Source organism: Chionomys nivalis, chromosome 5, assembly GCF_950005125.1.
Source record: "Chionomys nivalis chromosome 5, mChiNiv1.1, whole genome shotgun sequence".
Classification (NCBI taxonomy): domain Eukaryota; kingdom Metazoa; phylum Chordata; class Mammalia; order Rodentia; family Cricetidae; genus Chionomys; species Chionomys nivalis.
Window position 1 is genome coordinate 15,403,310 of NC_080090.1, and position 26,734 is coordinate 15,430,043.

Consider the following 26,734-nt stretch of genomic DNA (forward strand, 5'->3'; position numbering starts at 1 on the left):
TTCATGTTCACGGCAGCGTTATTCTCCAGCTGAGCTAGGGCTTAGGTGCCCACCAATGCACAGCCAGAATTTTAAATATGGCATGTGTGTGTGTGCACACAAATGCTACTCCACCTTAAGAAAAACAAGATTAACTAAATTGATATGGTACTAAACTGCCTTCTAAATATTCCTATTTATACCTTTACACAAATGACAGTCACAGACAGAGAAGCTTCTCTTAGCAGTGAGTGGTTGTGAATGCAGAGAATCATGGCTGGCCAAAGAGCTGATGATAAGTGACAATGAAATGCTCATCCCTAAACATAATTTATACCACTCCCCTCTAAAGCTTAGGAACACAGTGGAAGGAGGGGGCTGGAAGAGAGGAACAATGACAGTGGGTGCTTTTTCTGGGCATGACAGCCACTGCAACCCTGGTCACAGAGCTCTGGCTGCCAGCACTGGGCCTGGCAGCTATCAGTCACAGACCGGGGAGGTGCTCCCTGCTGAACTACTGATTACGGACAGACTCGGGGCCAATCACTGTCTTCAGCTGTGGACTCACTGAGAAGCCCCCTGGGCTCCAATCCAAAACCCTGGGTGCCCAGAAGGCCATGGTCACAGAACAAAACGGAAAGCGTGAGTGAGGGGAAGGGACTGGAAGGGCTGACGGGGTTGAAGGGTGATGAAGAGGTGGATGAGAGAAACCAGAATGTATTATTTGTTCTTTAACAATTTCATACAAGTATATGTTTTCTTTAAAAGTGGGAAATTCTAATTTGTGACAACACAGATAAGCTTAGAGGACATTACGTTAAGTGAATAATCAAACTATATAGAGAAAGCCATTATATAATTTCATATCTACAAAAAATAACTATAGAGCAGACAATGGGACGGTGTTGAATGGGGAAAGGAGTCCTTCGTCAGTAGTACAAGTTATAAGCCATGGGTCTGTGTGTTCTGTCCCAGGCTAACTGACCATAATTAACAGTGTTTAACTAAAGAGGGTTTTGTGTTCTCATCACAAAGAAATGGTAAGTAATCTGAGGTGATGGATGCTATTACTTTTCTTTGCTTATTCTATAACGTGTGCATGTATTTAAATGCCTCTTTTTTTCCCCTTGAGACAGGGTCTTACTATGCAGCCCTGGTTGTCCTGGAACTTGCTCTGTAGACCAGGCTGGCCTCAAACTCAGAGCTCTGCCTGCCTCTGCCTCCTGAGTTCTGGAATTAAAGGTGTGCGCCACCACCCAGCCATCTTCCCCAATCTTTGAGCACATGTATCTCATGTGGTTATTACGAGAGGAAATGCTCTTATTTTAGTGTTTCAGTGCCAACTGTGTCTGAAACACAAATTTGAGAAAAATTCTGCTGAGGCTATCAAGATCAATAAAGTCAAAAGTCATTTAAAACTAATCAGTTATGAAATCAGGGACAAAAAGTAAATAGGTCAGGCCACTTTAAGTAGTACCAATGTACAAAAGTAAGCATGGAATCCAAACCAAAAAGCTCACCATTCAACTAACAACCCTTTATTATCCAACTTGGGTAAACAATCCAAATCAGTCCATGTAGATGGATGAGAGAGTAGATTAAAATAGAAAAAGTACAGTTTTACTTAGCAAATGCTCACAGACCATTGCAGGAGCCTCCCAGGGGGGTGAGATTCCACACCACCATGGCAAGGGAGGCAGAAGTGACCGCCGCGCGCAGCCTCCCACCTGTGGAACCCCATCACTGAGGATGCTGTCAGCACACAAAAGGGACCCTTCCCTGTCTGACCTTCCAGTTCATTTGTCACTAAGCAGGGAAGGAGAATATTAGTTTTCTCTTAACAAGCAATAAAACCATAAAAATAGCTGAGCTAGGAAGTTTGGGATAAGCTAGTATAGTTTCCTGCTTTTAATGCATAGATATTTAGACTTGACAGTCTTCCATATACAGTCAGATAGGTTTATAGAAGAATTTCACATAATAGCAAATACAGAAGTTGTTAGTTCATGCATTTTATGATTCTGTTAATCTTCAAATGTTTAGACTTCGGAGCTGCTAATGACACTAAATTCAATGCCATGTTGGTTGAGTCTGTCAATCAACTTTGTTCTGGAGAAAGCGGCTCCAGGTGTAAAGACACCGCCCCTGTAAAACAGTAACAAGAGAACACAATGCCTGTGGCTCCTCCCAGCCCTCTCCTCTGTAAGACGACTATCAACTAAGTCACTGCACAACTCCTGAAAACCAGTTCTTCCCTGTTAGCCACTTCTGGCTCCATCCCTAAAACCAGCCAAATGAGCACATGGCGGTTACTTCAAAGAAATCAGTCAGCAGCATGGCTGTTTCTCATAAGACACTTCCATACTATAGGTGTGCTCAAGGAGCTCTCTGAGCATCGCACACCTGAGGTTTCACACTCAAGAGGACTAAATAAAACATGAATGGGATTCATTCAGCTGACCAACTATTATTAAACAGTACTTAAAGAAACTTCATCAACTTTAACATAACGACCAATAATTTGCAAAAATACCAAATGATGAGTACTAGAAAATTTTAATTACATTTTATAACACTCCAAATCTATCTGTATTACTTAATACTGTTTGAGTTATAGGTTATGCCTGATTTGCTTTTCAATCATGGGATTCTGTGCCCTGGTGAGGTTGGCTTAGTCCCAAGGGCACCAACTAAATGCTCAGCACATTCCCCGTTCAGCCAGGCTCCCCTGCCGCCAAGGTGTATGTATACTCAGCACTGATGAGGAGCCGCGGATAACACTGCTAGCCAGCTTACGTGGCTCTTGTTCACCTTCACAGTAAATCCACCGAAGGCAGACAAGGAACTGTCTTTGGCATCGCTTTAATAGTTCTTTGGTCCAAAGGAACACAAAAGCTTGTGTGTAGACCCAAGACTAAAAATCAACTCAAAAGTAGCTAAACTGTCACATGCTTGAAAACGCACTTTCTCACTAGAAGAAAGCAAAACTTACCCTTTAGGTAGGTCAGAGGCATCATTCAGAAGAGTCATGGCAGCCTGAACCATGGCTATAGGAGTAGCGACATATCCAGCCTCTGCAGATAAAAAAAGTTCATGAAGTGAGCATCACCTCAATAGTGTACCTCATGCCTCATGTCTAGCACAGAGGTTTTTACCAATAAATATTCTGGCCTCTTAATAACAAAAATGATTAACATTTATGTAGTTCATGTGGAATATCCTTTATCCAAACTGCTTGGGACTTCTGTGCTTTAGGTTTTGTGTGTGTATATATATGAATATATATGAATATGTACAGACACATACATTAAAATTATTAGCCTGTTTTGAAACAGGGTCTTATGTAGGCTGGCCAGTGCCAGCCTGGAACTCAGATCTGCCAGCCTTTTCTTCCTAAATGCTGAGATTAAAGGGATGTACCAATATGCCTGGCCTTGAATATAATCTTATAAAATATTTTGAGCACACCTGAAATTTGACATTATGCAGAATCTGCCACTTGTGTCACTATTGGTGTTCAAAATGGTCTGATTTTGGAGAATTCCAATTGTGGATTTCCAGGTTACAGGCCCCACCTGTACTTACCATTAGGAACTGCCTGTACTAAGTGCTTAGGAACTAAACTCGGTTTGCACTACAGTTGTATGTGAGCAACACCGTTCCATCTCCACGTCACAGACAAGGGCAATAACCATGCGTCACGTCACCTGGTCTCACAAAGCTAAAGCCAAGCAGCAGCTAAGCCAGTCACCCTCAGCCAGGGCTCGGCACCCACACTGCTGAGGCCTCTCATCTCTGTTAGTCCTCTAAACTGATCCCTCCTTCCACACTTAACAAAAACAACTCAGTATCTTAAAAAAAAATAAATAAACATGGGGCTGGTGAGACTGCTCGGCAGGTAAGTGCACTGGCTGCTCTTCCAAAGGACCCAGGTTCAGTTCCCAGCATCCACATGCAGCTCACAACTACCTGTTTCCAGTTCCAGGGGACCCAATACCCTCACATTGACATACATGCAGAGAAAATACCACTGTACATGAAAACAAAATACTGACTGCATCCAGTAACTTAGTCTATAATGAAGTGAGACACTGACACTCCTGCCAACACCGTCTAATTACCTTTAAGCGCCAAGCTGTAAATCAAAAGTGATGCAGACTCGTGATTTACACTTCTCCTGTGGCTCATGTGAGGGCTTGTCTGCACAGTGCTCTAGAAAGTTCTTCAGTCTTGTGGGAGTGGACGCTTAACAAGTTATTATGCTCCTTTATAAAATGTGTATAAAGCTATATGCTTCACAGAATTGGAAACCTTGGGCCACAGATTTGACTCAAACAATTACACTAAAGATACTGAAGCAGGTAAGCATATCAGCTAACTTTCGTATTAATAATTAAAATTCGCGATTCCCAAACTTGAATTATTAAATTTTAATAATTTAATAATTATTTAATCACCAGTCTCATCAAGGCAGGTGACAGGTTTCTGCATGAAAAAGGTTAGATGTGTCAATAAAATTGGCCAATAACAACGTCAACCCATCTATAGACAAGAATAATTTCAAAATACTTAATCCAAGCAAATGTAGTTCTAAAACATACCACTTAAGTCTAAGACCATGTGAAGCCCTGAACCGCCCTTCTGCTATATGCACAGTACCTGGTCCTTTCACTTGGGTACAGATTCTGATATTTGGTTTGTTCTTATCAGTACTAAAACCGTGGCCGTATCCTTGCCCGAAGAATGTCATTGTAAATGATGAGCTATCCATCTGGGAAAGAGAAAGCAGAGGCTGTGCTCAGAGACAGGTTTCCTCTAGAACACAGGAAACCCTCTGTCCTTCACATGAGGCATTGTTTCCTCACTAAATTTAATGGGTCTCACAATCCTGTGACAGATTTTGTTATTTCTATTAAAAAGTACTGATTTTGAACATTTGAACACTAATAATGCTAAGCTCGCTCTCAAACACACACAGGCCCACAAAATATTTTCCTTTCCTTCTGAAGGTTTTGTGAGGCACTGTATCATTAATCAGGTTTTTACTATTAAACATCAATGGCCAACTGTGACCACTCTTCCAGCATTGATTAACCCTGCGGTGGCAGGCTAGGGATAATATGCACTTAGCCTTCTGAGCTTTCTGGGCAGACTTGGTGACTGCCAGCTCTGCCAGGCTTCTTGTTCACACATTTGATGGCACCACAGCAACTGTTTGCCTCATGTTATGAAAAGCAAAATGGAACAATGGAGGAGAGTCAGAAGCTCTCCACACATGGGCTTGCCTGGGACCACACAAAGTACTTTTTGTTTTTCAAATCAGAGCTTTTCTGTATAACACTCCTGGCTGTCCTTGAACTCGCAGAGATCTGACTGCCTCCCAAGTGCTGGGGCTAAAGGTGTGTGCCACTGTGCCTGGTGCATGCACAAGATATTTTTTTTACAAGGTATTTAACAGATAAACACATCAATGTATCATAACATGGGGCAAAAATGCCTTCTCTAAACTATAAATTCTTATGACTGGTGTGATGTGAGCGAAGGGGAGGTGAAGGGAATAGGTAACAGGAAGATGAGAGCTAGAGAGATGGCTCAGTGCTGAGAGCACTTGCTGCTCTGCCTGGCACTTGTACTGGGTGGCTGCAACTCCAGCACACTACTCTCTAACCTCCCATACATGCTGTGGCGCATGGTACCCACAACACAGACACAAAAAACATATACTAATTACAAAGAGGAAATTCCAAAAAAAAAAAATGCATTAGTTAAAAGCAAGAAGGGACACAGTAGGATGGTGCATCTGGCAAATATTACTCGAAAGGTACAAAGTCAGGACACACAGGTCACACTTGACCCCTCCCCTGCCGTGTGTGGCACACACACTATATGATCATACCATAGTCCTACAAGCTAGACACATATTCAGCCTCAGAACTATTTTTAACATAGTTTCTGAGTTGCTGCTCCAAGTAATCAGAGGTGGATACAAAATGAAACCATCCAGAACCAGCTCATGAGGGGCCAAGGGTGGACTCAAAGCTTGGGAAGGAATTCATTCCAGCAATGCTCTAGCAGTGCAAACACAAGTCGCCCAGACCTGACCAGGAGCTTTCTGCCTCCACAGCAGTGATCTTAACCATTCAGTGCTCTGGCATCACTGGGGGGCTTCTGAAAACCTCAATGCTCGATAGGAATCTTTCATCATCAGCTCAGGATTTTCTCTGGAAATTGAAAACTGCTTTCTGTATTTCGAGGCCCCTCTCCAGATCTACCTAGTGTGGGCTAGGTTAATTCTACTAGAAAAAAGACTCAGACGTGATTCAAATTCAGAACCTCTGCAAAATAGCCAGAAGCGGTGAGTCAGAAGTATTTTAAACAAGTCAATTAACAAGGCCAAATTTTTGTATGTGTTATATCTTTTGGACAGCAGTGGGAACATGAATTAGAAACACAAAACTGTTATGAAAAGTTTAGTCCAAAGATATGGGCCTAAAACAGCAAGTTAAAAAAAAAAGGCAACACGGAAGATATTTGCAGATCATCATCTGATATAGAAAATAAGATCTATCTAAACTAACAATGGACAAAGAGGACATTTCTCCAAAGAAGATACACAAAATGTTCAATCACAGCAGTCATCAGGGAAATGCAATCCAAAACCATGATACCAATGCATACCCATTAGATGGCTGCTGTAAGGGGAAAAAAAGCAAGCACAGTTGGTGAGGGGGCTGGAGAGACAGCTCAGAGTTAAGAGCTCTCGCTGCTCTTGCAGAGGATCCAAGTTCATTCTCAGCATTCCTGTTAGACAACAACTGTCTGTACTCTAATTCAGGGGCACACACACACATATATAGCATATATTTACACAGATATAAACACTACATAAAAATAATCTTTCTAAGTTGATGAGGCTATGAAGAAGGCAGAATACTGGAGTAATAATGGGAGCTAAGTGGTGCTATTTTATCAAAGTAAACAGTTATTCAAAGACTAAAAATAGAATTAATATGTAACCCAGGCACTCTACTTCTGAATACATAGCTGAAAAATATCTGGAGCACAATTTACATAGACATGTGTTTATCCATGCTCACAACAGGTAAAAGCTGGAGGATCATATCCATCCATAGATAAATAAAAAGTGGCATATACATACAGTAAATTAACCATTCACTCTTAAAAGGAGAAGAAATTCTAACATGTTATACCCTGGATGAACCTTGAGGACTATAGCTAAGAGAAGTAGGCCAGACACAAAAGGACAAGTATTTTATGATCCCATTAATATGAAATATCTAGTAATAGCAAATAAAATGGCAGTTCCTGGGGAGCTGGAGGAACTAGGAAATGAGAGTGGCTATTTAAAGAGTATGGTACAGTTTTACAAGACAAAAAATAAAGTGGATGGAGGTATGAAGGTTGCACCTGTTTAAGGTTGGAGAAATGGGTAGTGTCATCAAACAAGATGAATTATAGAGGATGTGTCAGGAGAAAGAACTCTAGATTTCTCCACACAGGATGTGGAGCAGCTACAGGTAGACGTGTGCCTGCTCAGAGCTCTGCTGGGAATGAGTACCATGGCTCCCGGGAACCTCCAACCTTTAGGGTCTAGACGAGATGAGACTAGAGCACAGCGAGCAGAAAAACAATGAGGGAGCCTAGAGGAGCACTCATCTCAGACGTCCCCACCCCCAATACAAGGATGGAAAGTTTAGAGACCTAGACATAAAAAACAACTATTACCTGTTTTTGTGTTGGACCTTGTTTTGAAAAATAACCAAACGAAAAGAGCCATGGGAACTAAAATAAAACAAAAAAACAAACTTAGTCATATTTTCAAAGTTTCATGGGAATATTTCTAAAGCTCTTATTTCATAAAAAAGCTTACTTTTACGAGAAGGTGTCTTCCAATGTTAAACTTCACAAAGAATAAAAAGAAAAGTCCTGCAAACATCAGCTTAATAACAGAAGTGATGCCTCCCACGGTTACGTAAGCAGCATACTGAACCTAGATGCACAATACAAAGTCAAGTATTAATCTAGTACAAAGAACAGTGTCTGCGCTACCCTTCTCTTTTGTTACAAACAGTGAACAAAGTACTTTCCACTTAATGTCTGCATTATGTTTTGAAAGTTTGTTCAGAACATGACACTAGGGCCTATGTTTTAAAGGAAGTGTTACAAATGGCAATTATCTTGCTCTACTTGAACACCAAAGTTCATATAATCTACAATTTATCTGAGTCTTCTAATAATACATCATTGTTCTCCCTAAGAGACAATACATTTCACCCTTTATTCCCTTCCCTTTCCTCTCCTCCCTTCCCCTCCCCTCCTCTTCTCTTTTTTTGCAGTAGGATCTCATTCTTTAACCCAGGTTACTAGTCTTAAACTCACTATGTAGTCCAGACAAACCCTGGATTTACTACTATATAGCCCAGGCTGGCCTTGAACTCATATAAATTCTCCTGCCTCCGCTTCCTGAATGCTGAAATTACAGGCATAAACCACTATATCTAGTTCACTCTCCACCTTTTAACCTGAGATAGTTTCCCCTTGACATCTCAGTATGAACAATAAAATACTTCACCAAAAGGAGTGTACTGTATTCTAGCAGGGGAAAGGAGACCCAAGGGTGGGGGCCAAGACATCTCCAAAACTCACTACAGAAAAAACTTCTAGCAGCTGAAACACGAAGCAGAAAGAGCTGGGTGGTTTTTGTTGACTCTGCAGCAGGCCAGATTTGTACCACGGCCATGATCTAACCTTATACACATTATTTACAAACTTTTTTTTATTTATAAACATGGACATCAAAATTTTAAGATATTAAATGTATTAAAGAACTAAGACAAACATAGATTACTCCTTATTAATAAATAGGCCATGTTTACTTACTGGGGATTCTTCTAAACTTTCATGTAAATAACGCTGAGTCCTCTTCACAACAGACATATCAGATCCCAAAAAAGGAACAGAATATGAGTTCAGCTCTCTACAATAGGAAACTGGCCACCTGCATGACAGAATCATAAAAATGCTACATTTCCTCCAATTACTACAGTGATCACAACTTCAGCTAATACATTTCCAGATTAAAAAAAATCAGAAACCTTTCTTAAGGTGATTAATAACAATGAGGCAAAGAGTGTGCCTTTAGTTCAATTGTTTCTAGTAGTTTTCTTTGTTCCCATGCATACACCTATAGAAGTAACAATGATACTTTGTTATTCTTCATACTACCGACACATACATGCAGTGTTCGATCCCATCAGCTTCTCACTTACCCATCGCAACTCTCACATCTCATCTGCTAAAGTTCTCACATACAAGGGTTACTCACACTGATTATGTTAAATGATCACTTGGGGGAGGCTGGTTAGAGACAGACTTTCTCTGTGTGGTTCTTGCTGTCCTGGAACTCATACTGTGGACCAGGATGGCCTCCAACTCAGAGACTTGCCTGCTTCTGTCTCCTGAGTGCTGGGATTAAAGGCATATGCCACCACCAACCACCTAAGATGTAGTTTTATAACATAAATCTGAACTGAAATTTAATTTTGATGGTGACAATGATGTGCCATAAAATTCAGAAAAAAGTATTATGTGTGTAAAGTAATATTAAGTATTTAAATTTAGTATAACATGCTAGTTACATTTTAATTTTGAAAATAATTAGGAACTTATCAAAAGCATCTCCCAGCTTTTTCTAGTAAAACATTAATAGCCAGCCAGGTGGTGGTGGCACATGGCTTTAATCCCAGCACTCAGGAGGCAGAGGCAGGCGGATCTCTGTGAGTTTGAAGCCAGCCTGGTCTGCAAAGTGACTTCCAGGACAGCCAAGACTGTTATACAGAGAAACCCTGTCTCAAAAAACAAAATGAAACAAAAACCCACCCAAACAAACAAAAACCATCAATAGGCAGCCAATGGTAATGCAACATATAGACTAAAAATAGTAAGGAATAGATTTTAAATTAATATACCTTCTTTTCAACTTTGAACCAACAATTGGGACAGGTTTCAGACAGGATGCACTCCGTAGTTTTCTTAAAGTACCCTTATCTCCAAATCCATAGATTGCTGACTTCCAGGTACCATCATGAATACATAACCCCTAAGAAAACATTCTACAAGTTAAACATGTCTTATGGGTAATTAGTGAAAGGTAAGATCAAGTAACTTAGAGTTATACATTTCACCTCCATTTGTGCAATTAATAACCCTGACATGCATTTTCATGGCTGACTAGGCAGTGATAATACCCATTGGCTTGGTTATATCACCATTTACCCCAACACAAGTTTGTTCTTTCCCGATTATTCATGCTGACTGGCACTAATGTGATGGTCCTCTGAACTGATTTTTATTACAGATGATGTCTCAGCAGATGGACCACAATAATTCACGCTATTATATCAGAGTAATTCACTATCTTAACTTTCTAAAATTAAAAGTAACTTTCACACTAAAAAGGACAAACATATATAAAATTAAGTCTAAATCTTTTTTGAGAGCCATGTATCATTTGCAAAATATTTTTCTTATTAGCTTGAAAAGAGAGCCAAACAGGACACTGACCTCCGGTCCTGTGTGGATAGTCAGGAAGCTTTCCACAGCAGTCAAAGTACCTAGAGGAGTAAGAGATGGTAAAGGTCAGATCAAATCAAACCTCCATTGCTCAACCAGGACAAGAAATAAACTGTCAATTCAGGTGGGGATATTTTTATTAAGCTTACAGCTGAAAAAAATCAGAAAATCTGCACAGACAACAATTTTATTATATTATCCACAGATCAAAGCAGTTAAGGCCAGGAGAACTCCCAGAAAGAAGACTTTAGCATGACTCTAACTGGTAGTATTGACAAACTCTCCTGTAGCATTTAAATTAACAACGCTAAGACTCTTCTCCAGATAGACAACAGCTCAACCTGCTCACCCTGGAAGACTCATCACAGACCTCAGTGGCAATGATTCTGCCTTAAACACCACTGCTTTCCAGGACCTTTCAGAAGTAACTGAAATTTACTGCAAATATTCAGAAAAACACTAAATCCTCCTTGTGGTGGCTTCTAAAATACTTAAAACATGGGCTGGGAATATGGCTCAGTGGTAGAGCCCTTGCCTAGCATGTGTGAGGCTCTAAGTTCAATTCCCAGCACCACAAAAAACAAAGACAAAAAAAAAAATACTTAAAGTTGTTAAGATAAAAACACATGTAACTGGGCTAGGGATGACGTAGCTCAGGGTAAAGAGAGAGCTGGCCTAGTTCATCACGGCTACAAACAAGAAGTTCTTCTGCTGTGAGATTTAAGTACCCTTATTAACCAGTAATTACCGTTCATTTGATTTCTGGTGTATAACACTCCTAGATCTGCTGGAATGGAGTCAAAGCCACTGCTTCCAATGATATAAACCCCTTTCTCTGCAGCTTTCTCATGATACTTCGCATGCATTAGTTCCAGAAACTAAAAAATCCAGGACAAAAATGTGAATCAGAGTTTATAGAAACACCTAGACCAATATTAAATGATTTCTCTTCAAGACAAAGCCATTAAACTGAAAATAACAACATATGATCTGCAGCGCGGTACTAACTGTCCGATGGTTCTGCAAATACTAACCCCAAGCCACAATGACAGAAAAGCACAGGGAATGTGCTCATCTAACTAAAAAAGCTGATTATCTTAGGATGTGTTTTAACTATGAAGTAATACCTGTCATAATTTTTTTAAGTCAAAAAACTTGCTCAGACTGTATTACCCAAATGAGCTTTCCAGACGTTATCTATACATGTGGAAGGGTGCTAGAGGGGGCAGAAGATGTTATCTATACACGGGGAAAGGTGATGGGGCAGGAGATGTTATCTATACATGTGGAGGGGTGACAGAGGCAGAGGAATACCTGTTCAGACCCTGTCCAAACTGTGTGGGCTTTGTTTTGTTGTGTGCTAGGATTGAACACAAAGCTTGCTATGTTAGGCAAGGGCTCTATCACTGGATACAGCTTCAGCCAAACCAAATTTTAGAACAGACTTAGATTTATAGGGGAAAAAAAAGATTAGAGAGCTCCATGTTAACTGAAACCCAGTTTCTCCCATTAACACTTTTTATACTGGCATTTGTTAGAAATAATGAACCAAAACTGATACACTGGAAACTAAACACTTTCATTTAAAAAAAATTACTTTCATTTTGCATGTGTGGGTGTTTTGCCTGCATGTATGTTTATGTACCACATGTGTGCTTGGTGCCCATGGACGTCAGAAGAGGGCATGAGATCCCCAGGAACTGGAGCTATAGTTGTTGGCCACCATGTGGGTAGTGAGAATCAAACCAGGTCCTCTGGAAGAAGCCCTCTTAGCCACCACGCCATCTCTCCAGTCCCTCTCCACCCCCTCTGCTAATGGCAGGACTAGGGATCCCACTCAGGCAAGTGCTCTACTGCTGGAGCTACTCCCTATCCCTCTGTACTGTTCATTTTGGCAGAGGGTCTCACTAAGTTACCCAGGCTGGTCCTGAGCTCACTCTGAGGCAGGTTTTGAATTTTTGATATTCCTGCCTCAATTTACTGAGTAGCTGGGATTACAAGCCTGGTTTAAAGTTCATTCCTAATTTGTTCCTGTAGGTTTTACCCAATGTCCATTTTCTGTCCCAAGATCCCATCCTGAACACCACATCACTTGTAGATGCCAAGTTTTCCTGGACTCTTTTTGGCAGAAATTTTGTATTTTCATTTATTTTGACAACCTTGATTGTTTTGAGGAACACAGATCAGCAATTTTGTAGATTATCCATCTATTAGAATTATCTACTGTTTTTCTTAAGATTAAACTAGTTTAGGAAGACAAATACATCCTATCAACATAACGTATTAACTTACAGTTTCTAAGTTCACTGTCGTGTGTCTATGTGCATGAGGTGGGAAGCACATGTGTCACTGTGTGTGGAGCCAGTTCTTTCCACCCACCCTTACATGAGATCCAGAGATCAAATGCAAGTCTCTAGGCTTTGCGTCCAGCACCTTCACTCACTGAGCCATCTTGTTAGCTGAGCTTCCTTGTGTTCGTGTCAACGTTAGACACCTGGCTGAGGCCTGTGTGTCAAGCTTCTGTGCTGTAGAGGTATGCACTCTTCCTGAGGGCAAGGCAGCTGCCTATCTGGGATTCTTGTCTCTTATCTTTTACTCTTTTTCTTTCTTTTTCTTTTCTTCTCTTTCTTTCTTTCTTTCTTATTTTTTTATACTAGGGGCTGAACTCAGCACTGAGCTAAATTCTCAACCCTTTCTGTATCTTCTCATGGTTAGTTCTAAACTGGGTTATTTGTGTTTGTATTTTTATATTTCCCTTATTGGTATATAATAGTTCTCTAGGGCTGGAGAGAGGGCTCAGCAGTTAAGAATATTGGCTGCTCTCCCAGAGGAGCCAGATTCAATTCTTAGCACCACATGGCAACTCACAACCATCTATAACTCCAGTTCCAGAGTACTGGATGCCCTTTTCTGGCCTCCAAAGCTATCAGGCACGGCACACAAATAGTACATAGACATGCATGCAGGAAAAATACCCATACACTTAAAGTAAAATAATCTTTAAAAGCCCAGGATCTTGGTCGGGCGGTGGTGGCGCACGCCTTTAATCCCAGCACTTGGGAGGCAGAGGCAGGCGGATCTGTGAGTTCGAGACCAGCCTGGTCTACAAGAGCTAGTTCCAGGACAGGCTCCAAAACCACAGAGAAACCCTGTCTCGAAAAACCAAAAAAAAAAAAAAAAAAAAAAAAAAAAAAAGCCCAGGATCTTTAAAAGTACATTCTGGACCTTTATTCGGGCTTAGGGAGGTTAAGTGTGTTTCTGTCTGTTTTTCTGGTCTTTTCTCAATGCCTCTGGGGCCCCAAGAATGCTATACCCCCTGCACACACTTTATAAATGCTTCACAGCTAGGAAAGCGGACTGAGAGGCAGCTCTGGACTTGTTTTGCACCAAGTGAATAAACAACCAGTGAGACTGGGACAAAGGGAATGGGGGCGGGGGTGGACAAAGTACAGACATGTTAGCTCTGACACTACTCTTTTGGTAGATGATAAAATAACTTACAAGGCTATCACCATTTTCTGCACTCTGGATTATTTTAAACAACACAGAATTGGTTTTTGTTTAAGCCACGTGTCCTTTCTGCTCTGATCCAATTTTGGTAATTCAAACTTTTCTAGTACTTCCCATCTATAACAGCAGTTGATAATCTTTAAGCATACATTATTCAGCATGCTGATGACGGTCAGTAGATCCTATGAATTACATTCTGAAGGTGGAAAGGGAAGGTTAGTCCTGTTAACACAGGACTCCCACAGTACGGCAGACCAAATCCTACTTCTGTTTACTAGGTATATGGCAAAGATCAAATTACTTAACCTTCTAAGCTTCAATTTCTTCATCCACAAAATAGGGAAGAAGAAAGTGCAGATACGATTTCACAGATTTATATAAGACACTTAGCAGTGTTTGGCAAATGGCAAGCATTAAATATGAGACCATTTAAATTTAATTATATAATATATACATTATAACACACACACATATTTGCTGGGGATTGAACTCAGAACCTCACACAGAGGCATGTACATGGTCTACCACTGAGTTGATCACTTAACCTACATCAGCCCTAATATAAAACTTTTAAGCTGGGCGGTGGTGGCGCACGCCTTTAATCCCAGCACTTGGGAGGCAGAGGCAGGCGGATCTCTGTGAGTTCGAGACCAGCCTGGTCTACAAGAGCTAGTTCCAGAACAGGCTCCAAAGCCACAGAGAAACCTTGTCTCGAAAAACCAAAAAAAAAACTTTTAAGTTGAGAGGATTCCCCCACCTTTTTTTTTTTTTTTTTTTTTTTTTTTTTTGAAACAGGGTTTCACTGTGTAGCCCTGGCTGGCCTGGAACTTGCTATGGAGACCAGACTGGCCTCGACTCACAGGGATCCTCCTGCTTCCTTTGTTTTTTGTTATTTTGAGTCAGGGTACTTTGTAGTCCATCTTGGGCTTGAATAGGATATCCTTGAACATCTGATCCTCCTGCCTCTACATCCAGTTTGAGCACTGCAGTGAATGGAACCCAGGGTCTTGTGCATGCGAATCAAACATTCTAGCAACTAAGCTACCTCCCCAGCACAGGTGAGGGAACTTCACATCTATTTTTCTGTAACGTTGGAATGTACCTAGTTTTAAAAAGGGAAATCACAACAAAAAAAGTTACTAAGAGACACAGTCTGAGCATTATAACATACTCTATTAATAATTCAGCTTACAGCATTCAGTAACTATAAAAACCAGCACATCCACACACAAAAGAAATACCATAAGATGAACAATGAAGCTAAGATCTGATCAGTGCTCTTCCTAGATCTAGGAACAGAACTCCAGCTCTAAAACCTAGAAATGTAACTATCAGCTTCCAAATGTCTACAAAATGATATTGGATATGCCTGCACTTCACAGAACAATTATGGATTGCTAGTTTTGTTTTCTCCTTTTTGATTTACATACCTGAGGCTCCCCACAGATGTCAATGCAACTTGTTCCATTTTCAATACATGCTTTTACTACAGGTTCTCCATAAAATCGATACTGGGGAAATAAAGAAAACTAATGAATTATTCTCACTTCATAAGCTTAACTGAACCAAAGGTCATTTTACAGTTGGGGAAAAGGCCCAGTCTGTAAGCACCTGCCAAACATGCATGAAGACTTAAGTTCAAACCCACAGAATCCTTGTAAAGAAACTGACATGGTATTGCAAGTCTGTAATCTATAACATTATGTGTATAACCTCAGTGCTCTGACGGTGAAATGAGAGGTAACCGGAAGACGTCTGGAAGCTCATGGGCCGGCTAGCCTGATATGTGCAGTGACAGAAAAGGAACCCTGTCTCAAACAAGGCAGAAGGTTGTTCTCTGACCATAACTGTACCATGGTGCATACGCATACACACACACATACACATACACACATATACACATATACATACACATACACACACACACACACCAAGATTTCACAAGCTAAATGTCACTTTACTCTTGGAAGTACAGTATTAAATTATCAAAAAATCAAATGCTGGGCTTATAAGACAGTTTGTCAGGTAAAAGCACCTGCTGTCAATGCTGAGAACCTGAGTTCAATGCTAGGGACCCACATGGTAAAACAGAATAGTAACATACTGATAAACTGGAAAAATAAGGTAACTGTACTGCCTCTCACTACATGTAAAGGCACAATGGAATCAGAGGCATATGGGCTGGAGAGATGGCTCAGAGGCTGAGCATGCTGACTGCTCTTTCAGAGGACCTGGGTTCAATTCCAGCACTCACATGGCAGTTCACAACTGTCTGTAACTCTAAGATCTGACTCTCACACAGAAAGACTGATGTAGGAGGTTCTTCTGTATTCTGTGAATATGTGTTCTCTCATTGATTGATGAATAAATATGTTTCGCAGAATAGAGCCAGGCAGGAAATCCAAATAAAGATAGAGAGAGAAAGCAGAGTCAGGGAGATGGCATGTAGCCACCGAAAGAGTAACACATACCAGGGCATTACCTGTAAGCCACAGTCATGTGGCAATACACAGATTAATAGAAATGGGCTAATTAATTGTGAGAGCCTAAGCCACTGGCCAAATAATTACAATTAACATTAAGCCTCTATGTGGTTATCTTATAAGTGGCTGTGGGGACCAGCGGGCAGGAGGAAAATCAGTCTAGTGGGCCTGGTCGAGACGGAAAAAAGTCTCCATTTACAACAAATACACACGCAGGCAAAACACCAATGCACACAGAATAAAACAAATAAATTATTAAAAAAAGAAAGAAGAATCTCCAACTAAAGATAAAATGGACAGTTTACAGAAGAAGTAATTTACTTGAGTTAGATCCAAAAGAACAAGGATTTATATGGAAAAAGAAAACAAAAGTTATATATGAACAGATATAAGAAAAGAGAGCTATTAAAGCTAAAAGCACAGGCTGGCTGAGTCGGAAGTAGTAAGAGATTAGTTTAGAAAGAAATACGAGGCCAGATAAGGAAGGAGCAGGGGTGTGAGTCAGCAGTTTGAGCTTCATCTGTACTAGATTCCTCAAGTCTGGAAGATTTTAAGAGGACACACGTGCACGCACACGCATACACACGCACAGAAAGCTCCGAAACAGCAGCACTTTCTCCACAGGGCTGCTCAGATGAGAAGCAGTGCAGGCACACAGCACTCACATTCTCCATCTTTTCTTTAGTAACAGCATCACTCTGCATACAATGCTCAGGTTTGAAACTGGAAGTTTTCTTTCAACTCACCTCCCCTGTAAGTCATCAAATTTTGTCAAATCTGTCTCCTAAAAATCTGTTAAGACCACATTATAGCCGGGCGGTGGTGGCGCACGCCTTTAATCCCAGCACTCGGGAGGCAGAGGCAGGCGGATCTCTGTGAGTTCGAGACCAGCCTGGTCTACAAGAGCTAGTTCCAGGACAGGCTCCAAAATCACAGAGAAACCCTGTCTCGAAAAACCAAAAAAAAAAAAAAAAAAAAAAAAAAAAAAACCACATTATATTACCACTTACCTAATTTTCTACACAAAACCCCCAATCACTTCACAGTAACCCATCTAGCCAATTTCCAAAGAAATATCAAATTATTATTTTAAAATAAAAGTCTGATAGAACCTCTCCTTTTCCCCCAATTATATTAGTTTATCTACCCAGAATCCTTTACCAGCTATCCAGTGTCTACATTTAAAGTCTAAACTTATCTTGTCACAAGTTCTTAAGCATCATGGCACACCACAGCCCCTTAATTTGCATGTTCCAGCAGTTCTAAAGACAGTGTAATGTCACACGCAGTGGTGTTTGCTTCTCCACCTGGAACCAGCCCCTCCTCTGCACTGCTGGGCTAGCTCCCAACACGTCTCAGCTGTGTGAAACCCACAAATACTAACAAGCCACATGTAAAGCACTAATAACCACTTAAAAACAGCAATAGTTCCTTAAAGAAAGGGCCCATTTTCCTATTGCCACAACACGCCCTCCTTACACTCTTTCATCCCACGCAGCCACTTATCCATTGGGTGATTGAGAAAGTTCCCACTAACTTATCTCTATTTTACAATGCTGTTAAGCTTTCTTTATTGGGACTAGAGAAGTCAGTGGTTAGAGCACTTGCTCCTCTCGCAGAGGACCTAAGTTCAGTTCCCAGCACCCACATCAGGCAGCTTCCTATTGCCTGCAGCTCCAGCTCCAGGGGACCTGACACCCTCTTCTGGCCTCCACAAGACCCTACACATACAGTGTACACACATATGCATATAAATAAAAATAGAGATTTTCTTTATTAGACCCCTGAGTCTAATAAAGACCTTTGATCTAATCAGTTCTCAGCACTCCATGTTCTAAGCCAGGGGTATATAAAATGATCCATTGAGTGTGAGAATAAATATAAGAACATTCATTTATGTGAATTTAGGATATGAAAAATGTCATTAATAGTTGGTTTGTGCTTATAATTATTTATTAATTATAAGTATTAATAATTTATTAGTAATTGAAATATGGATTAACACCTGGGTCACGTCAAGTGGTCAAATAGCAAACAGATGATACAAGTGGTATTCTTAGTAGCATGGGAGAGTTCCACAACACCAAGGGGGTCACAATGATACATCATCCATTTAGAGCTCTTTTCTCCTTAGACGCAGGTCTAAGTCTAACAGAGTCTGCTTGAGCTCTGAAGCCTCAGGCACTCGAGAAACAAGATACAAAGACTAACACCGAAGACGGATGAACCTGATGGGTAGGAGAAAAACTAGAAGAGAATTAAAAAATAAAGTGAAGAATGGGGAAAATGAGCCAGTTGTGATGGCTCACAACTGTAATACTAGCACTCAGGAAGCTGAGGCAGGTGGATTACCATGAATCTGAACACAGCCAAAGTTAATAATGAGTTCCAGGACAGCTGGGGGTTATCAAATAAGATTATATCTTAAAAATCAAAGAAAAAATTTAAGAAAAGGAAGAAAATTCCAGAACAAATGAAGAGAGGGGTTCAAGACGAAAGTGAGGTGAGCGCATCTGGCAGAGACTTGAAAGAGGCAGGGCAAGGCCGGGAAGAACTGGGTAGAGTAGGAGCGAGGGAGGCAACAGGAACTCTTCCAAGGAGCTCACTTTAAAGAGGGACACACAAAATCGGATAGCAAGAAGGGTTTATGAAATCAAGGGGAGTTTTCTAAAAAGAAGACTGACATACGCACATAAGCGCTGAGAGAGAAAATCCAACAGGGGCCTGACAACCACCTGAACCCCTGAGAAAATGACTGAATGAACGGTGCTGTCACTGTGGACTCCGCTGCCACCGGGATCAGGCCTCTTCTGGTCACACCACAACACTATTATCTTAAAAAGAAAGAATCCGGTAAAAACGAAAAATATACCACCCAATAAAGATAAGAAAGCATGTAAACATAAAGCCTTCAGATGGAGGCATAAGAGTTTTCCCTTGTGACAGGTCAGGGTGCTATGTGGAGGTAGACAAGTCAATATGCACATCTGGTAGCATGAAAACAAAAAACATCTGTCCTGGAAGTTTCTAGTTTCATAGGCAAAAATAGCTCATTCCTATAACCCTAGCAGTCAAGAGAAACTGTGGCTGGATGGCTGTGAATTTGAGGATAATCTGGGCTACACAGCAATATCCATTCAAAGGTAAAAAGGAAGGGCTGGAGAAGAGGAGGGAAAAGAGAGGAGCTGGAAAGTGATCAGGTAAAGCGAGGGATGGAGTCAGTGAAAAGGAAGAGGTGTGAGCCACCGTGTGCTTCAGAGTAGATGACAACAGCCGGGGGAAACAGACGTTCTTGGGTCCGGGACTTAACACAGTGCTTCTGTGTGATTTAATGCAGGAGTTGGCACAGACGGGCTTGTGTTCCGGTGAGGAACTGTTAGACTACCCAGGGGTTGGGGTTTTCTATAGTACTGAACAAAGGACAAAGGAATTGTTCTGAGTGTTACAGTGATTACAGAAATGTACTTGATAGAATCCAAGCTGGCTAACAACGAGAAAAATATAAACAACATTAACATTTTATGTTTGATTTTCCAACATATTGCCAATTATGACAGCTTCTTCAGATCAGTAATTATCAACAATCATCTTGTAAAGGTCAAAAGTTTAGAATGACCTTTTTCTTTCTTCCTTCCTTCCTTCCTTCCTTCCTTCCTTCCTTCCTTCCTTCCTTCCTTCCTTCCTTCCTTCCTTCCTTCCTTTCTTTCTTTCTTTCTTTTAAGAGACAGGGTCTCTCTCTGTTTAGCCCTGGCTGTACTGGAACTCTAAGTAGACCAACTCACAGAGATCCTCCTGCCTCTGCCTCCTGAGTACAGGAATTAAAGGCATGAGCCACGGGGGCTGGAGAGATGGCTCAGCGGTTAAGAGCATTGCCTGCTCTTCCAAAGGTCCTGAGTTTAATTCTCAGCAACCACATGGTGGCTCACAACTATCTGTAATGAGGTCTGGCGCCCTCTTCTGGCCTGCAGGCATACAAGCAGACAGAATATTGTATGATAAATAAATAAATATTAAAAAAAAAAAAAAAAGGCATGAGCCACCACTGCCCAGTTTAGAAGTGACCCTTTTCATACCCAATATCTAATATAAGGGCAAGAGCTGTTTTCCTTTGAAAATACTAAAATACACTTCAATCACTTTTTTTTTTTTTGTCTAAAAAGACAAGGTCTTGCTAGCTTGAGAAAGAGGCAACTTCGGTCTCCAAAGTGCTGGATTACAAGCATACACCACCAACCACCTTTTACCACCTCTGCTGCTTCTACCTCCATGTCTGTCTGGCCTAGATCATCCTGCTGTTGGCCCCTTAGCTACTTTTCATTTCAGAAACTGAAACTTAAAAATGAGATCTTAAATGACCTTAAAAAAAAAAAAAATCCAGCCGGGCGGTGATGGCGCACGCCTTTAATCCCAGCACTTGGGAGGCAGAGGCAGGCGGATCTGTGAGTTCGAGACCAGCCTGGTCTACAAGAGCTAGTTCCAGGACAGGCTCCAAAACCACAGAGAAACCCTGTCTCAAAAAACCAAAAAAAAAAAAAAAAAATCCAATTCCTAAACACAGCCTGTTAAGAGTGCACAGGACCTAGCTCCCAAGGATCCACGAACATTCTCCCTCAGTCTGGCTGGGTTCGACCTGGCTCCTGAACAGACACATATCCTCATACATATTCTCTTTCTGTCCCCCGCCCCCCATCTCTCTCTGACTCTCTCTTTGCCTGTTCCCCCCTCGGCCTGGTCTCCAGACCCAGCGACACCATCTTCTCTCACTTTCTTCAGTCTTTCCAAATACAGGCTCATCTGGGACCTTGTAACTACTCCACAGAACAGGGCTCTTCTCAAATAATCACCCAGTTTTCTCACTCCCTTCATCTTGACCTCTGTTCAAATGTCAATTCCTTAGAAACATGTATTGAGAGACTATGAGAGCTGGTGACACATGCCTTTAAACCCAGCACTCAGGAGGCAGAAGCAGGCGGATCTCTGAGTTCTAGGCCAGCCTGGTCTACAGGGTGAGTTCCAGGACAACCAGGGCTACACAGAGGAACCCTATGGGGTTGGGGGTAGAATATGAAAAACTATTGTGCCAATTCCTATATCTGATTATTCTGATGCATCTGACTTACTACTTCCTACTTTTATATTATATTCCTATCTGCCCCACAAAATTGTAAACACCACACAGAATTTTCTGTTCATGATTATGTCCTAGTTGCCAGAATAATACACTTTATATAGAGTAAACATTAAATTAATTAATCTGCTTTTCGTTTCTACCTAGTCTGTCTTTTAACATGCTATATAATAATACAAGAATTTGAAGATTTAAAATTACATTTGTTTAGTGTGTGTGTGTGTGTGTGAATGCACATGCATGTGCACATGCTATGATGAAAGTGTGCAAATCAGAGGACAACTTTCAGGATCAATTCTCTCCTTCCACTGTATAGGTCTTAGAGACCGAACTCATCTTTCTGGTCTGTCAAACTTTATATATATATATATATATAAAGAGGAGAGGGGTAGGGTAGGGGGATCCCATCAGCATATTCTCCAAAAACAGTGTCACAAAAAGCCTGACACAATTTTGGAAGACTTTGGTCCTATCAATCAAAAGACTGCCCCCTATGCAATTAAGGCCTTCAAGCAAGTCATCTGTCTTCTGCCCTTATGTTCCTCTGGAATAGAAAATACCAGTTTTTGCTAGAAATGAAAGGGTTGTTTGTTCTGACACAAAGAAGGGCTGATTACTTACAGGTCCTACACAGTTGAGGACAAGCGTTGTCTTTGTAGCCATTTCATCAAGTGAGGCTGGATTACTGATGTCACAGATAATTATTCCAACTTCAGACGGCAGTGTTGGTCGTCCTAAAGTTAAAAGTCATTTCAAGCAAGTTCATGTCAATAGTGACTGCTAAGTTACTAAATGTACTAACATACTAAAGCTTCCAACCACGACAGCTTTATGATCTAGTTTAGGTGTTGAGAGGGTGACTGCTGTCTTCCTCACCAGGATGTTTCTATCACAGAACGAGCTACTACACAACTATATACGATCTAATCATAGCAAGTGGAAGGAGACCATCAAGAGCCAACACCGTGAGAACTAAGGAGGACTCAGGCCAATTCACTTTTTAGCACTTTTTTTTTTTTTTTTTTTTTTTGGTTTTTTCGAGACAGGGTTTCTCTGTGGTTTTGGAGCCTGTCCTGGAACTAGCTCTGTAGACCATGCTGGTCTCGAACTCACAGAGATCCGCCTGCCTCTGCCTCCCGAGTGCTGGGATTAAAGGCGTGCGCCACCACCGCCCGGCTGCTTTTTAGCACTTTTAAAGGCTTTTTTTTTTTTTTTTTTGGTTTTTCGAGACAGGGTTTCTCTGTAGCTTTGGAGCCTGTCCTGAAACTCACTTTGTAGACCAGGCTGGCCTCGAACTCACAGAGATCCACCTGCCTTTGCCTCCTGAGTGCTGGGATTAAAGGCGTGCGCCACCACCGCCTGGCTAAAGGCATTTTTTTTAATTATTATTTTTTTTTCTGAGACAGAGTTTTTCTGTGTAACAGCTCTGGTTGTCCTCAAACTTGCTCTGTACATCAGGCTGGCCTTGAACTCACAGAAATACACTTGCCTCTGCTTCCCAAATGCTGAGATTAATAGCATGTGCCACCGATACCACCACTACCTGGCTATTATTTTTCTAATGTGTGTGTATCTGTATGCATGTATGTGAAGTTCAGTGCAGGTGCCCAAGGAGACCAGAGGTATTGGGTCTTTTCTGAAGCCGGAGTTACAGGGGGTTGTGAGTCACTCAACTTGGGTGCTAGGAACTGAACATGGATCCTCAGCAAGAACAGTACATGTTCTTAACTACTGAGACATTTCTCCGGCCCTGTGAATTCATTTTTAAGTAGTTCAGCCTACATAAAATCATTCAAGTGTATAAGGAAATAACTGGAATCAATCAATGCAAGTCTCCATTAACCCCTACTCTCCAGTCACCTAACTTTGGCAATGTAGATGGGAAGGGTAACTAAGTTCTAACTACAGATCAGTGGTTCTTCTCCATCCCAGTGCTGTGACCCTTTAATACAGTTCCTCTTGTTGTGGTGACCCCCAACCATAAAATTACTTTTATTGCTACTTCACAACTGTAATTTTGCTGCTGTTATGAAGTTATGTAAGTACTTGTGTTTTCCTATGGTCTCAGGTGATCCCTATGAAAGGGTCATTTAACTCCCAAATGGGTCTCAACCCATAGGTTGAGAACCACCACCACCACCACTACTACAGAGTCTCACTGATGAAGGAAAATAAAAGGAGGAATATATTTTAGCAATGATATACTTTCCAGAAAATAATAAATAAACATCCAAAATGTTCCATGTTAGCAGTGGCAGCATTAAGAGCTGTAATCGTCTACGTCTAACCAGAGAACAAAGACTGTGTTCTCACTCTAGCCAAGTCTCTAGTGGAACTGCAAGATTAAATAGAATGCAGAACAAGTGTGGCTTGTCTTAGGTGGACATCTAGTTGCCAAACTCCAAGGCTATTGGGTTCTAAGTCAAGTACTTCCCCCAACTAGCAAGGAAAATACTACTCAATAAATACATGTTGAACAGAAGTCAAAGGAATAAGTAAATTTCCAAAACGTAAAAAGCAAGGTGGGATGTCCACATTTTTATGAAGAATAAAATGCCTGCAGGGGGTGTGGCAGTGCTAAGGTCAGCTTTTGGGAAGATGAAGAAAGAGGATCACCTGGTCCAGGCCAGCCTACACTGCCTCAATTAGTATAAGGACGGCTGGAGGATTTCTACGTGCAAAAACACAAACTAAAAACCAAAAACACAACAAATAAAAAACTGAGTAGCTAAGTGAGATAACTCAGGAGCACAGTTCAGAGGTGCTGATAAATCTTTATCACCAAAATAAACAAACAGGCGCACTATAATGTGATTGGTACAACTCAAGCTTTCTTTCTTGTTCCCAAACACAAATGCCAATGGACCTCTGAGAAATCAGTAGCTTATTTCTCTTTCCGACCCAAAGTACCAAGAACCCTCCAAACCCAACAGAACGCCAGAGATGGACCAAGGCGCTACCAAAGTTCTTATTTCGACAGCGGGGCTCCCCAAACTGGGGGAGAAAAGCCTTTCTTTTCTTTCTTTCACTCAGGGGCGGGCCAAGCAGGAGCCAAGCCGGGCGTCCCGTCCTCGGTCAGGGCTCGCTGCAGTCGCACACGGGGAGACGCCCCCCGGCGACCTGCGCTCGGCCCAGCCCGGCACTGCCCAGCCCGCCGCGTTACCCAGCTTCAGGGCCGCCTTCTCCAGCACTTGCTGCAGCTTCTCCTTGGAGCGGCCCGCCACGGCCCAGGGCAGGCGGGAGCTCTGCTCCGCGGCCACCTGCTCCCGGGCCACCTCCTCCGTCACGAACTGGCCGGTGAAGCCAGAGGCACCGAACACCACCAGGTGGTAAGGCCTCTGCTCCGTCGCCATGACGAGTCCACAGCGAGCCGCAGCCCGGGGCGGACTGAGTCCACCGCGCCTGCGCTTCAGGCCGCGACCCCAGTACCGGGCGCAGCAACCGCCGCTGGCCTGGCTGCCGTCGCCGCGCCGAGAGCGCTCGGCTCCCTTCGGCCCGCGCGCGGGCCACGCCCACGGCCACGCCCACGCCTCCTCGCGCCTCCGCGGCTGCGCGGTCTCCCGGGCTGCCGGCGGGTGCTGCCGAGGGCGCTCGTAGTTCTCGGGCTGCAAGTCGGCGTCGCTGGCTGATAGAAGCGGCCGGCGGCCCATGTTGCCCTTGTTGCCCGCGGCCCAGCGACCCGCACGGTTCTGGCCGCCCGAGGCGTCGCGTCCTCTCTGAGGCCGGACCGGGGCCGGCCGGTTATTCCCGCTTCTCCAGGGGATTGCGAAAAGGGGCAGCCGAGGGGTCGCCCACGCTGAGCGCTCGCTGAAGCCCTGGAAGCCCGTGGGCCCCGCGTGTTTGGGAAGCCCGGGTGGAGGCGGAGGTGAAGCATATTAGCAATAAGGAACGCCGGTGACGAGGCTCAGTGCCCTGGCGTGTCATCCAGGCTTTCTGCTGGTGAATTTGTCAGAGACAATTATTTTGGACTAGGTTTTCTAAGGAGGAAAAATAAGTGCATTTACTTGATTATTTGTTTTTTTTTAAGTTATTTTTTAATTTTTCCCCTCCCCCTTTAAAATGCTTTAGTTGGTTCTCTCTCTCTGAGAGATGGCTCAGCAATTAAGCACACCGGACAGGAATCTTTCAGAGAACACAAGTTCGATTCCCAGCAGCACCTGCTTATATTGAAAGACCCCAGCTTAGCTGCTGTTATGCCATTTTGCAAAGCTTTCACACAAATAGTTGTAAGTTCAAGGTAAAGTCAGCACTCCTAGGCGGTCAAACAGGATATCTATGGTCAGACACCAGGCCTAGGAGGGGAACGAACAGTCCTGGGAAAAACTACATGTGCCCTAGATAGGGCCAAGTCAGCTATTATCAGATCTACATGTCCCCGAGGAACTTGTCCCCAAATTGACCCATCTCCTCATTCGAATTGACCAATAGGATTCCTGTATCCATGCCTTTGCTTCTATATGACTTTGCCGCCCGCAGGTACCTGTGTACACCCAATAAACCTCTTGCTATTTACAGCCAGTGGTCTCGGACTGTTCCTTGGGTTCAGGGGTCTCCTCCTGAGGGAAGGTCCTCCCCGAGGGTCTTTCAATATGATGCAGACATATACACACAGGCAAAACACCCATACACCAACAACAATAATAGTAATAAAAGAAAATACCTGACAAATTAGCTTATGGAGAGGGAAATGCTTGTTTGGTTTGCAGTTTGTGTATTCCTAGGCTTTAATATGATGCGCCTATTGATTTAGGCCTCTGGGCCTCTGCTGGTCATTCTGACGGCAGTGACCCCAGCTCAAAGCAGAGCAAATTACTCACTTCATGCCAAGAAGCAAAGATAGAAGGGGGTGGCTGCTACGCTCTCCCTTGTAGTCATTGCCCCAGTGATTTAAGGGCTTCAGCCCCCGCCCCCCTCACACACACACAGTTTCCCAGAACCTCGGGCCCAGAGCTAACACAGAGGCACCCACCATCAGCAGAGATACAAGACTGGGAGGGGGACTTTGAGAGTTCTGTACATACCTACTACCCAGAGCCCACCT

At 42.4% G+C, this 26,734-nt stretch overlaps 1 protein-coding gene across 1 annotated transcript; it reads right to left on the reverse strand.

Moving 5' to 3' along the window:
* Positions 1–1,501: 1,501 nt before the first annotated feature.
* On the reverse strand, positions 1,502–25,177 carry Sccpdh (saccharopine dehydrogenase (putative)). The gene is made up of 12 exons (XM_057770896.1): positions 24,857–25,177; positions 22,315–22,427; positions 15,513–15,593; positions 11,321–11,450; positions 10,564–10,613; positions 9,969–10,099; positions 8,881–8,998; positions 7,871–7,990; positions 7,726–7,782; positions 4,639–4,750; positions 2,972–3,053; positions 1,502–2,124 (listed from the first exon to the last, which is right to left on the reverse strand). The coding sequence occupies exons 1-12, from the start codon at positions 25,044–25,046 to the stop codon at positions 2,019–2,021; spliced, it is 1,290 nt and encodes a 429-aa protein (XP_057626879.1). The 5' UTR covers positions 25,047–25,177; the 3' UTR covers positions 1,502–2,018.
* Positions 25,178–26,734: the final 1,557 nt, after the last annotated feature.